We start from the raw sequence: 15101 nt of genomic DNA, 5'->3' as shown, positions 1-15101 counted from the left end.
GATTGAAGAAGTCGCTCAATAAGGTGTCGCCTTGTCTGAAACCTCGTTTGATAGCGAACGGCTCGACGAGAGGTAGTGCTTGTCGATTCTCTTTTCACTGGTCTTTTTCAAGATTTGACGTATGGGCTATATCTGGTCAGTTGTTGATTTTTCAGGCCGAAAGCCACATTGATAAGGTCCAACCAGTTCGTTGACAGCAGGCTTTAATGTTTCACACAGTATGCTTGTTAAAATCTTAGTTGTGATTTTGAGCAGGCTTTTCACACGGAAGTTGGCGCAACCCATTTGGTGTTGTTTCATCTTCGATGCTGAATTTACCGATCGTTTTGCAAAAGATACCTTCTTTTCCCACCCTGGTGTTAAACCCGCCAAGCCCGATTTTCGACATCCTGGGGGGGTAGCTCTCACAAGTGTGCTCTAAGCGCTCAAAGAAGGCATCTTTGGTTACATCGTTCTTCTCTTCCATCGGGGCGTAGGCGCAAATCAACGATATGTTGAAAAAATTCGCTTTAATGCTGATTGTGTCTAAACGTTTACCCACGGGGTGAATGCCAGGACTTGGCGACGGAGTCTCTCTCCCAAAACGAATTTCAAACCGATTTTGCGATCATTTATATGGCCACTGTAGTAAATGCCACAAGGACCTACTCGCCGCAGACCTTGTCCTGTCCATTGCATTTCTTGGTCGGCTGTGATATCAGCCTTTATTTTTACGAGGACCCCAATTAAGGGATCGGACATTCCAGGTACACGTTGTAAATCGTTATCCCTAATTAGTTTGTTATGGTCGTCATCAAAAGGGTGGTTTCTCTTCCGAGGCTGTTTTTTCGTTTTCATTAGGAGCGTTTTCTAAGTGGCGGGTCATAAACCCAGTGCACAACCCTGCGGAGCTGATGTTTCGCCTTCTCACTTCAGCTCGCTTTCAAACGGATGTTCTTTGTCTACCCAGAGGATACTTGATCTAAGYCCAGAAGTCGGGAGCTGCTTGAGCCATGTGTAAAAAACTCGATTCGGGCCACTCCCATGTGAATRGCAATCAAAGAACTTTTCTGACTTGCATAGATTTCTACACATGACTCCATCCTCCTACAGACATTACATTATTAGATCTAAAAAGCAGCAATATTGAACTTTTGATTGAATTTACAAAATATTTTATAAAATTTCAAAACCATTGTAAAAAATGAGCTTAAGTTGTGGAATAAATGGGCAAAAATAACTTTAAAATCTAAACCAAAAAACATATATTTCAAAGTGGACTAACTTTCGATAAAAACGCCATTAAAATTTGCGGTAATCTTTACTGAAATCTAACAGGAATTTGAGATGTCTCTCAGCTGGGTAACACCCACTGTCTACGCAGCATCCATAACTCTCACATGCAACTTTATAATTTAATATCAGCACTAGGTCACGCGAACTCTTTATTTCCTTTTACACTTGCAAGTAAAATGTGCTTTTGGCCAAAAGCCAAACTATACACTAATAACAACATGCTATAGAGCAATTCTATTTAGTGGCCATCCGCCCGCTCCTCGGGGCGTACTCGCAGCTTTTCACTTGATTCGTTATGCATTGGATGCACTGCGGCGTTTTCGAAGCAAAATGCTCATTAAAAGCCAAAACGCTGCCAAGAATCACGCAAGCGTGTACGTGAGTACAAAAGCAGGCGGGGCTTAAGGCACGAGAAAAGAAAAGTCGGCCATAGATCAGTAGAAGCAATGGAGTAGCAACCTAACTGCTAACCATAGACGTGCACACATACAAGTATGTTGCATACAAACATTGTCGACGTGCAATTTATTGTCAACGACAGTTTTTGGCAAAACTTTGTGCCCACACACAAATGCAATAACAAAATATTATTTGTTTCACCGCTATGGTAAATGCATGTGTGCGAGCATATACATACATACATAGGTCGATATTGGTGAACATGTGCATGTGTTTTTAAACAAACTCGCATTAGTAATCGTTGACATAGCAGTGGAAGCGCGCATAACATACACTTGCCTACATATGCAGAAGTGTACATGCACACACACTCAAATACACGTTCACACACAAATATGTACAGCGYAGCGCAAATTGTTTGGGCTCAACCAGGCGACAAAAGTTACTAATGTGCCAACATTGCACCAAGTACAATAAAATACCGAAATACAACAACAAACGTATGGTGAAAGACAATGCATTGTATAAAAGGTTGCTGGCACTTTAGAAGTGAGCAAGGTTGCACAACAACTACGCCACTTATTCAACACAGTGCTGGAAGCGCGTGTTTGCAGCGAGGCAGAACGATCCCAGTGTATGCTTAAGCACACATACTTTATAAGCAAATATAAGCGTTGTAAATGTGTGTGTGGGTTATCGTAGCCACTTTAGCGGCTTTAATTTTATCACTCTTGGGACAAAGKTCGCAAAAGATTTAATCTGAAAATATATGACGCTTGGTCGCGCTAGATGCAAGCTATATATGTATACATGTGTGTGCCACATACGTAATCAAATAAGCGCTATCGTAAGCAAATTTCTAAACAACTAAAGAATGTTCTGGGAATTTTATAGATTAGCTACAATTAACTAAAATTAGCAGCTATCGAAACCAGCGTATCGCTATACCTAGCGATAGTCAAGCGACACTAAAGGCGGTCTCAGCGTATGAGGTTAAATCGCTGTTAGCGGAGGAGTGTATAAAAAAGCTGAACCGTCTATCAGTGTGAATCCGAGTACAAATAATAGCGCTGCCGGAGCATAAAGGGGTAGACGGCAATGAGCTGCCCGATGAACTAAACTGTTCTGCCAGAACCTTGCAGGGCAGTGGGGTCTCACACACTTTAGAAAGGAGGACAGASTGAGGAGAGAACAGCAGTGGCAGCAGAACTGCGGCATGCCAAGCTCCTTCTAAGAGAGTAAAACCTTGCACGGTTTAAGGAAATGATCAACCTCCCCGAGAAAAATTCCGCCTCCTTATCGCGCTCTATACAGGGTACTATAGACTCAGTAAGCACTTGTCCAACATTGGTATAGTCCTTTGCGCAAACTGCCGGTTCTGTGACATGGAACAGAACACTCCAGAACACCTGATTCTGGATAGCCCATCAAGTTACAGAAGCAGACTTAAGGCCCTAGGTTTGATCTACGTGGACCGACCCTGTCCCTCAGTCGCGCCTAGCAGATGAAGGTGCCCTAAAATCGTTTAGTTGGACCTTTGTGGCAATATAAGATATAGGGGAGGACACAAAAGAAAATGGGTCGCAGTGCAAAGCCTTAATTTAGCTATCTATCTATCCGTATTGCCTGGCGATAGTTCACATTTGAGATATAACATATTCATTTTAAAACAAACTCAAAGCAGCTCAAATTCAATTAAGGGACGTTCAGATATGATTTCAAGTTTCGGAGCTGTAAATGATCATAACTGTATAAAAATTTAAATTTCATTTCAAGTGCAAATAAAGGCAGATGAGATTCTATTACCCTTTAAAAAAATCATAAATCGAATCAATTCCTTATTTCCTTGTAGGAGAACTTATGCCTATCCACAACGAGACCTTCTTGTATAAAAGTGGTCATATATCGACTCCAGAACGTAACCTTCAAAACACAAAGAAACTCTTCTGTAGCGTAAAAGAATGGAACTCAGACAACAAGAAAGGATTTGAAAAACTGATAGTTGAAAAATCAAAAAAAAAATATATATATAAAGCATGTTTTGAGGATTTATAGCATTATTTAGCTAAAAATATGAATCGGATCATTGCAAGTGGCACTTGTGTTCTGTAACGCATAGCATAAAAAGTGCTTAATGTTTAAGATCCTAATCTACAACTCCCTATAGAGCTTATATTGTCTTTGAACTCCATTTTCAGGCATTTGGCCGTGAGCTAAAGTTTCCTGGCGCGTTAACCGCTAAAAAAATTGTCACACAGCAGGCTTCAATATTGAGATATTACCAATCAGCAATAGCACAGGTATAAATATAAATGAATGTGCCGTTACAGCCGCAGCACACCTGCTTAGATAACGGAAGTCAAAAACACATAAATTTTAAAACCCGGAGCATTTTTGAGCAAATACTATATCCAGCAAATATTAGCAACCGCTTGCATGGTGGCAACCAAAATAGAGTATCTTCAAAGTTCTTAAGTTTTTTTATTGCTGTGCACCTATTTTCGCTCACACACATTTACAAGTATATAATATACATATGTATGTGCTTTTAAAGATGCACACAAGCTTCTTTCTATGGCAAATTCAACGGCTGAGTAGAAAATGTTGGCAAGGCCCGGCTAAGCTGCTTTGGAACTTGCTCAATTTAGTTATGGTTGCCTTCTCGTTTTTGTTTTTATTGCTACATGCAGCAGCCTCCTTTATTTTTCTGCACTTTCTATGCGCTGTTTTGTATTCATGTGTGCTGTGAGGGCGCGTGCGGGTCACTTACTCGCTTGCTTGTTAGCTCATTTTTGATTGTCCTCTTTCACGTTTTGGCCTCGGGTTATTTACATTGCTTAGCTCAACTCAAAAGATGCTATTTTCATTTGATATGGTTTCATTTTTCTGYTTTATGTTTATTGTTGTTGTCGTATTATGTTTTTATTTGAGGCTTCACAAAGGCATAGTTGTTATTTAACAACTTTGCGAGCGGGTTCGTTATGTATACATTTGTATATATCATCGCTCTCTTGCTAAAAAGTTGCTTCGTGATTCATTCTAGAATAGTATCAAACCTTCTCCTTTAAGTCATCTGAAATCGATTAATGTATTTCGAAGATACAAATATATATTTATCAACCTAAGAACTCTTTGATTTAACTCAAAATATTATTTCGCTTAACTTTTTCTTCCAAAATATTGCAGGTAATGTTGCGAACTTCAAAGCTGAAGAACGATCTCAAACTGTAACAAAATAAACTAAAAGGTGAAATTTTTTCGACTCCTAAAAAGGTGTTTGTTGCGTTCAGAACGCATGTTTTGGAGACAACTTAATTATAGTGGCCAAGTGCTTTGAAAATGGATTCAAATACATGCAAGAGTGTATAGATCCTAATGAAGAATATTTCGAAGAACAATAAAGCGATTTGCGATACTTACAATTTGTTTTTTGTTTTTTATCTGGAATCGCGACATATAAAAGTCATCCTACGTAAATTAATTCTTCTAAAATAGACGCGAGATACTTACTCATTTCTTCAATAAAATTTTAGTTTCTTATATTGACTTGAAAGTTTATTTTTTACCAACATAGGATTAAATGAACTCCAGTATAGTATGCGTGCTTTCGCGTGACTAAATTAAAATTAAAATTATAATTTTCCATTACACTGATTTGCAGAATAAATTACATGAAGATTATATTCATATAATTCGTCCTTACGAGCAGCTACGTATAGTACTATATTTTCTTGCCACACGTACTTCAATTTCATCATTTGTTTCACTATTTCCGTATTTTTTACGTACGTGCTTATATTCATGAGTGTTATTTTTTACGATTTCTTTCCGTTGCTTTGTTTCTATTCTTTAAAATAGCGRTATACGTTCTTGTGTGACATGTGTCAATCAATTCTTTTCGCTGACATCTCCAGAGCTGCGATGTGCTGAATACCAAATGTAAAAAAATATTATTACTTGATTTAGATTTTTATGACGAATGTGAAGAAACGCGATGCAACAAAATGTAATAACATACTTATACGAAGTTAAACATATATTTATATACACACATATGTAGTATGGATTACTCCTTTTTTTCTGCATCAAGCGCCTAGAAATGCGTGAGCGTGTCCCATTTTTATTGCCGGATGTGCTTGGGTACTTGAGCGTAATAATAATGATGAGGATTAAATATTAGAAAGAATAATTAAGTACACATTAGGCATTATGGCTATGTAGAGAATTGATATATGTATAAATCGTAATATAGTTTAGAGTTAGTAGTTTTAGCAAAGCTTGTTTTACAAATGAAAAAACTACTTTATGCTTAGTTGCCAACAAATGCAGTAATTTAAGTAAGTTTCCACACAAAAATTTAAACACTATGAACTCAGCATACTTATATGCATATATTTTAAAAAATATTTGTCTTTAAACTAAAAAAATTTTAATTGATTTTTAAGCTACAAATATTTTCCTTTAAATGTGCTTAAAAATATTTCGAAATTTCTTAAACATTTTTCATAAATGTCACTAATGAATTATCTCATTATTCACCACTCACTTTCAAAGTTTTAGAACGCTCACTATTTATTTTTTATTTTCTGTTATATTATATTTTTAAATTTTATTTCAATGCAATGCAATGCTCTGTATTAAGCACTCTTAGAATTGCGTGTTAGAAGCTCAAAGCAACAAATACACGAATGATAGTTACAGTAGAAAAAATATGCATATGTATATATTATATTTATTAAAGGAAAAATTTAAAGCGAACATTTGTAAGTGACTGTAAATCGAAAAATAAAGCTAAAACATAAAATAAGTTAAATGGTACAAAAGTCTAAAATTTTACTCAACAAAATGTTACGTAATATACAGGCATAATGTATAAAAGAGCGTAGCCGGATTTTAGGTACCAATTACGGCTTTATTTATAAAGAACTGGGTTATATTAGGTTAGGTTAGATTAGATGACTTCTTTYCACCTCATCTTCTTCCATACAGCTTCGGCAGATGACGTCTGMTAGTATTCGTTAGAAAACCCACAACAAGGGATATTCTATCCTTTCTGAGTTCAAAGAGATCACTAGATTGCGATCGATCTTGGTGGGTCATCGCTGAATAAGCTTTCGATAAGTTCAACTATTTAGTAGTAGAACAAAAGGGATACGGAAGCACGGATTTACTCCCATTTTATCAATAGTGGTTCTAGCGTGGCTTTTCTTGCTAGCTAATCTACAGTTTCCTGCGATTCAGCTATGGCTTGATACGCATGCCAGTTTATCATAAAGACACTTATTGCTATTGATAGCGAAGTTAGACAGCCCTCAGCGCAGTTTTAATGCGTTTAAGACTAGTATCGTCACTCTGCTACCTGAGTGGATGGCCACCTTTTTGAAGGAAGCTGCACTCCGGAGCAATAAATCTACTGCTACGTTAATGGCTGCAACCACGGCCTGGCCTGGAAGACACTGCAATAGTCAGGAAGTCTTAAACTGGAGTTAATACTCCTGATACTAAACCCTTTCACAAACCTCCACTAAGGTTTGAACAAACCGTGAAGAAGCTCACAGTCCCTCTCCTCTAACGACTTCTTCCCACCCACAATTTCCTCATCGGTATATGGGTAGAGAGGAGCCACCAGGATCCGGTATGAAGTTAAAGTGAGTGAGGCTTTCCGAGTGTTCTGACCCGTTTTCTCTTAGGAACCCAGACTCTCTGAGTCTGATGGCAACTTTCGCAGCCATAAACCATCCGGCGATGTCCACGGGCAATATGTGTAGGATGACGTTTAGTGACATTGTTGAAGTGCGCCTAAGTGCCGCACACATGTTGATGAGCGCCGCTCGTTTAACGCTTTCGAGTTTCTTTTCTAGTGGGTCTCCACTAGATAAAGACTCCATAGAATATAAAGCGTCATAGAGCCAGAGGACCACTTTCGGTGATAGACCTCGCCTTTTTCGGCTTCCATGAAAGCTTCCTATCCAAGATAATCCCTAGATATAATATTTCATTGTATCTGCCGGGTGCAGACGGCAGCCATCTTCTAGTGAATAAAATCATCTCGGTTATGTTTGGGTTAATAGCGAGACTGTTTACGACTGCTCAATTTCTTACTACGCTGAGGTACCCCCGTGTTAATTCGTAAAAACTTTCCTTTGACCATAAGCGCTACATCATTTGCATAGGCAATCACCTTGCAGTCACGATTTTCAAGTTTTTTAAACAGGTCGTTAACGATCAGTATCCATATAAAAGGAGGGAGAACTCCACCTTGTGGGATTCCTCTACTGACATTTCGTTGAGCAAGTGCGTTTCACCATTCCGCTAGAATCACGCTGTCGCACAGAAGACTAAAAATGAGGTGCTTGAGATTTGATTCAAGMACAAAACCGTCGTTACTGAGAAAGGTTCCAACAGTGAATTCCTTAAGCCTCATATCTTCCTCAAGTCATGATACTCTAGTATGCAGGACAGTATCTACTGACTTGCATTTACAATAAGCATGTTGCGCTCCTGATAAATGGTCGCTCGGAAAGCGCCTCTTATTTACCAGTCTACAAAGTGATACAGAAACGCAAAAACAAATTTCTTTGGTGAATTTTTAAGAAATTGCTGAGTTAAAAATGTTGCGAATGTGATTTTGTCAATCGTAGGAAGTCTTATTAAAGCTTCATTTTTTTATTATTTTTGTTTATATACTAAAAACTATTAATTATTATAATTGTTACAACAAATTTCGCATTAAGTCTTCCTTGAATAGCTATAGCGACAAACCATAGAAAATAATTTAAAAAAAATAAAAAAATTGCAATAATTTACACTTATGAATATACAAATCTTAGTACTAACAACTATACCTTCTGCTCTTCTTCTTTTCTCTTTCTCTCTATCTCTGTCCTCCCCATCGCACCAACTTCCCGAATGAACTGTGTTTGCCTAACGTCACTAATATGTTGCAATGCCAAATTTCTAAAAAACACTAATAAAAAATACAAATTACACACACCTTTCCATATATTAAAAAATGCAATTAACCAAATTTATTAATTATTAACTACCGTTTGTAAAAAAAATATACACAACCACTAATTCCCAAATGAAAACCACCACAAATTGCACAACACAATTCTTTCACACATACCTTTTCCCGTAAACCATTAAATATTTATTAAAATGCCACAATTTTAAAATATGTTTATAAAAATTATTAAAATAATTAAAAAAATTTAAAATATTTAAAAAAATATTAAATGAAATAATTAAACTTATTTAAACGTATACACTTGTACAAATATGCTTCACACCAATTAACAAAATAATACAACAATTTTACAATAAAAATCGATTACAACAACTGCAACTGTTGCAACATTAAATGCGCGCTGGCTTGTATGTGATTACAAAAACCTTTAATGTATCAACTACTAAATACTCGCATATACTGCTGTGTAAAAAAAACAACAACTACAACAACTCAACTCTACATATTGCACAACAATTTGTATGCCAACAACAACAACTATTGCACTGTACATACTACAACCACAAACAGGAAGGTATTGAAGTAAGTACCGTTACCATACGCCTTCGTCGTCTCCGTCGTCATTGTCAGCAACATTGTTCCTTGTGTTGTTGTTGTTGCTGTTGTTGTTGGTTTCAAGTTCTTTGTTAACTAATTTTTACATTTTAGCATTCTACTTTGCTGTTATTTTGTTTCGCTTCAGCGAGTTTTACAGTTAAACTTGGTTATTTACACTTTTCTTAAGCGTTCGTCTACTAATTTTTTTATATTTCCAATTGTTGCATAATTATTTTTGTTACATGCCGCTGTATATATTATGAAAAGTTAAAAATTATTATTTTGGTTCATTTTTGTAATTGCTTAAAAGTTTGAATTATTATAATTTTATTTCCAAAAAATATTTTTTTAACAAATTCATAAATAGCAGTTTTTGAAATATTATAGCTTCGATCACTCATGATAAAACATACACACTTACTTAAATATTCTAAGTAAATCACGTAATACAGCACACCGCATAGTCAAGTACTCAACATACACATGTATACTATAAATTAAATCCCTTTACATTTTGCATGCTTCCAACCATTATTTTCTATAAGTATAGTATGTTTGTATGGAAAGGAAGTAGACTAAACGATTATTTGATTGTGTTAATTCAATTACGTCTCTTAACCGTACATTTACTAATGGGTTACAAATTATCACCTAAAATGCAAAATAACATAGCACCACTTTTCATAAGTTTACAGGCGAAAGAAAAACGATATAATAGAAAGTACTCATAATTTTGAGTTTTGGCCGTAAAATGGTTATATATTGGTTATGTAATGGTTATATCTGACAGCAGAAGCTGAAAATTTCATAATAAATATATGTAATATTTTGTTTATATATTACTATGAGCAAAAAAAAAAAAGTAAGACTTTATTCTTAATTTTATAACTCTTAATTTACTCAGAGATAAAGAGATGTCCAACTTATTCCAGTGTGAGAGCGCCTCAAAATTAGAGTTTTTTTATAAAATTTTCCAATATGACCAGATCGGACCAAATAATAATTTTTGGGCATTTAAATTAAAACACCCAATATTTAGTACGAAAAAAAATTACTATATGGTGGTTATTTAATATATAGAGAAACTATTTAAATAATTTATGGTATGTTAAAACAACTGACTTTTGACCTTTTAAAACCCAATAAAAGCGTTTAGCTTTTTCCCCTGAACTCGATCAACCGTCAAAGTTCAGGAGGTTTTGACGTTTAACAATTGTTCTCTCATTTCCAATGAGAGAGGAGTTAGACATCTCTTTATCTCTGATTTAGTCTTTAAAATCTATTCCGTCCCTCTCTCAGTAATTCTCTTGGCCCCAATACAATCTCCGAAACAGCTGTTAAAGTCAATTTCTGAGAAAGCCTTCCATGCACGTGCATAGGTATTCACGTTTAATATTTTATTTTTATTTAATATTTTAATTATTTTTATTTATTTAATTTAAAAAATTTGTATAGTAGTTCTCCATTAGTCTGTAAGAATTAATGTTCATAGACTTAACTAAATAAATAAAATTAATAAATAAATAATGTCTTCAATTGACTCAAACCAGTTTCTTCGGAGCGGTCGCTTGAGTTGTCTACAGCCAGCCGTCGTTTGCTGAAACTTTCGAAGACACAATGCAGTATGTGACAATGCATTATCGTGGTGCCAAAACTTAGAGTTGTCGGCCCATAATTCTGGCCTCTTTTTACGGTTAGCGAATCCGCGAAAACGACGCATAATTCACATAGTATTCTTTGTTGTCATTCTGACCAATTGGAAGGAGTTTAGAGTGCAGCACACCCCGATAATCCAGGTAAACTGTCAACATAACCTCGATTTTTGACCTGCTTAGACGTGGTTTTTTCGGCTTCGGCTTCGGCTCACTTTTGCCACGATATTTGGCCGATTGATCGTCTGTCTCTGGATCATAAGCATTAATCCAAGACTCATCTAAATAGTACATTTCACGATATCTTGGTGGTCGGAAAGCATTGTTTCACACATGTTAACGCGACAGTACTTTTCCAAAAAAAAAAATTTGTGATTTTGGAACTAACCGTGCTTTCCTTTTCTTAGGTTCAAATAGTATTTCAAAATGGTTTTCACTGATCCTTCCCATATTCCAACGATGCGAGTAAAATCTCTGACTGCTAATCATTGATTCTCAAGCACCAATTCATTTATTTTAACTTCATGGTAATCAATATAATTAAATACAATTCCTAATGATAATTGAACAGTTTTATGTATGAATGAAGCTGAAGCTCCTGAACTGACTACTTCCAAGAAATAAGCTAATATAATAAAACACTTAATTAATAGGACATCTGGAAGAGAGCTTTACCTAGAAAACAAACATACTTAATAGAAGAAGTTCGAAAAGTATGAGTAACAAGTTATGAGTCTCAAGGTAAACTCCTGAAATCTCTCCTTTCTCAATATAGGCTTTTTTTATAATACAATTTTATTTTCAAATTCCCTCACATCAGGAAGGCAGATATTTTTTTATTATATTGGTAGTACAACATTTGACAAGCAATTGTTTGTCAAAATTTTTAACTGGCCCTTAAAGTTGAAGCCACTGACTACAAATTTCGGCAGTAAATTTTAATAATTTTGCATCGTATATCTTTCCATGAGGAAATGGCAAACCTTATTGAAGAAGAATATCAAAAGATTGGAAAAATGTACACCTCATTTCCTGTCYCTATTGGTCTACTTACACATATTTTTATAGACAATCATAAAGGATTTTTTCGATTTTTACAATGGTTGATTTTGAAGAGCAAAAAACTAAATTTTGTTTGTGGAAAGAATTTTACTGTGTGGGCACGTTGGAAATTTTTCCAAAGTTCTTTGAACATCAAATTATAGCACAAAAAATTAGGTTTATAAGTGAGGCAAAAAGTTCAACGTGGACCGATAACACGTTAATTGCGAACCGAGCTTTGGACGAAATCAAAAAAATCATCGATTGACAATCAGGGACATAGTTGATAGTGTTGGAATATTATTTGGCTCAGCTTAAGCCATTTTAAAAAATGGTTTGTGTTTCAAATACGTCTAATCTCGATTTCTTAGCGACAGTTTTCCCAAAAATTCGTTCATATTCGTCTAATTCTCTCTCTTGAAATTTAAAACTTAAAGACAAAACAATAATGAAGAAATATAAATTGAATCAGCTATACCGGAAAAAACTATTCTGACTGTTTCGAGAACTGGAAAGAGCGTTAAACAATTTTTATCGTGCGGTGATTACTTTGAATTGATTTAAAGAATTAATAAATAATTAATATTCTACGAACAAATTCACCTTACTTCTTGAGCGCAGTAGTATGATTATTCTTGACAACTTCCCAATGCCTTTAAATTCCAACCAACTTTGCTTCAGAGTTTTTTATTTGCAATAACTTCCAACATGTCTGTTCCACTTTGTCCAACAAATTGCTTCATTATGTGCGACAAGCAGTGAAAGTTGTTGTCGATAAAAAAGCCAAGTTGTAAAATTATATAAATGTACTCGAGTTGGTAATATGTTGCAAGAATAACAAAAACAAAGATGAATAATAGCCATTAATTTGCAGCACAGGCTAATGCAAACATACATACATACGCCATATGAACAAACATTGACTTCTCGGCTATAAAAATATCATTAGCACATATTCTGCGAATTTATCTTTGGTGCCAAACAAAAAATATCATAAAATTACGACAAACAGGACAGGACGACAGGAAATTTAATAGAGCTGCGGAAAGGTTTTAAAGTAGCACTTGTGAGTGCTGGCGGCAGATTGTCAACTTTCTGTAGCAGCGTTTCAGGCGTAAAACCCGCGTGAGTGCTGGTAAATTCCGAAAGACTGCAATAAAATAGGTACCGTAATGTACTTCATTAAAATGAAAACAAAAGGAAGCCAAAGCCATGCCAGTGAAAATGTGAGAACAAATTGCGTACAAAATTACTTTTGTTTGGCAAAACAAATAAATGCTTTTCTCTTAGGATAAAGAGTGCAAGCATAACAAAAGCTGCACAAAAGTGAAAGTAAACATAGGAAAGGGTCTGCTTGTTGAAATATAGTATATATATACATTTTTTTTTAGTTTCAGCGGGTTTCCGTTAGTAGAGCATTTTTGACAGCAGCAACTTGAGGTTAAAATAAACCTTTTTGTTTTTAATTTTATTTATTTCTAATTGGATCAAACCGATATTTTAAGTTTTTTCTCGCATTGCTTCCTAATGCATATTTTTCTAAAATTTTTCAAATAGTGTTTGTAAATTCATTTTGATATGAGAATTTAAATTAAATTTTTTATCACAGTGCCATCTAAATTCAATTGGAGTGTCAAATATCGATATAAACTTTATGTGGGATCTAGGAGATATGGATAAATATTACTCATTTTAGGGTCTATTGGCAGATTAAGCGACAAAAACAAAAAAGATGATCAGGATCGGACCTGTGTGCGACTACGAGATTATTCTAACTTAGAGTAGAATGTAAACGATCTATTAAATTACTTGTCCCAGCCAAAGTTTATCAGGCCGTAATCGTAAAAGTTCTTACTGATCATTGTCCAATAGGCATCCAGGTAGTTAAGCTAAAAATGTTTTCAATGTTGCCAAAGTTGTATGTAGTCCTAGCATTCATTATTGGATAATATTCGGCCGAATAGAACACGTCCCGCATGCGGTGAAGAAAATATAGCAGCCATACCTGAGAGTGTACACGAAGGCGATGGAGGGTCGATTCGGCGCCTTTCGCAGCAACACGAACTGACGTATGGAACGACTTAGTGTATTTTATTTTGAGATCTTAAATTGATAACGTACAAAATACAGCTAATACAAGAACTGAAGCTGCTCGACTGTCTCAAGTAGCATCGCTTCGATCTATCGACTCTTGAAAAGTTCGATGAAGATCCGATGTTTTGAAGCCAAATTTTGTTCATCTTATTTCTAGTTTAATGGCTAGGTAAACAACCGAAATTGCTGCATTTGGGACGAAGGGCAACCTGACGAGCTGGCATTTCATCCAAAGAAAATGCCAAAATTGAAGYCCGTTATCTCGGCGATATTTGGTTTCAACAAGACGGCGCCACTTCCCACACTTCGCATCAATCAATGAATTAATGAATGAGAGAACAATTAAGTAAGCACTTCTGCTTCTATGTAAGCACATAATTTCACATTTTTCCCGTCTATGGGCCACCAAGATCATGTGATATTAAAACGTTAAAGTTTTTTCTGTGAGGATATGTAAAGTCTAAAGTATCTGCAGACAATCCCGCTTTGACTCTGTACTTGGAGCAAAACATCATGTGTGTCGAGCGAACCAGTCGAAATGCTCGAGCAATTCGTTGAAAACTCGACTCATCGGATGGACCATCTGAGACGTAGGCACGGTCAACACTTGAGAAAAATAATCTTCAAAAAATAAATGTCAAAGAGTGTTCTTTCTAATGATAGTAATCATTCCCCATTAAATTTGAACTTTATGTGCTTTTACTTTAACAAAAAAAAAAAACAAGTAGGGAACCTCGAAATAAAGCACTTTATAAAGCACTGTGAATAAGATAAAAATATTATTTAAAAATTTTCGTCTCCAAAATGCTCAGCAACGGAAMACGTTTGAACTGAAATGGAAAATCGTTATAACTGAAAAGAAATCCGTAGAATCAAGCATTCTCTCCCTTATATTTGATAAGTGCATTACAAACAAATTGCGAAACACCATAACGACAGATCCAACTTTGATGATGCGGTGGCATACCAAGCCTCTCCAAAGAATTTAGACATTCCACTGGATAATTCACGGTGTCGTCGTCATTATCAATTGACTTTGAATCTTCCAGTTTAAGTCAACAACATCGGTATTT

At 35.5% G+C, this 15101-nt stretch overlaps 1 protein-coding gene across 2 annotated transcripts in view; it reads left to right on the top strand.

Moving 5' to 3' along the window:
• Positions 1 to 15101, top strand: part of LOC108975460 (calbindin-32) — a 182697-nt gene that overhangs the window by 142398 nt on the left and 25198 nt on the right. The window contains exon 9 of one of the 2 annotated variants that reach the window (XM_018943954.1): positions 9215 to 9226. The exons of the other annotated variant lie outside the window; for it this stretch is intronic. Coding sequence (XP_018799499.1) covers positions 9215 to 9226 — 12 coding nt within the window. The remainder of the gene's footprint in view (positions 1 to 9214; positions 9227 to 15101) is intronic. 2 annotated transcript variants of the gene reach the window in all.

Source organism: Bactrocera latifrons, unplaced genomic scaffold, assembly GCF_001853355.1.
Source record: "Bactrocera latifrons isolate USDA-ARS-PBARC rearing strain unplaced genomic scaffold, ASM185335v1 scaffold_65, whole genome shotgun sequence".
Lineage (NCBI taxonomy): Eukaryota > Metazoa > Arthropoda > Insecta > Diptera > Tephritidae > Bactrocera > Bactrocera latifrons.
This window is presented reverse-complemented; position numbering and strand designations above follow the sequence as displayed.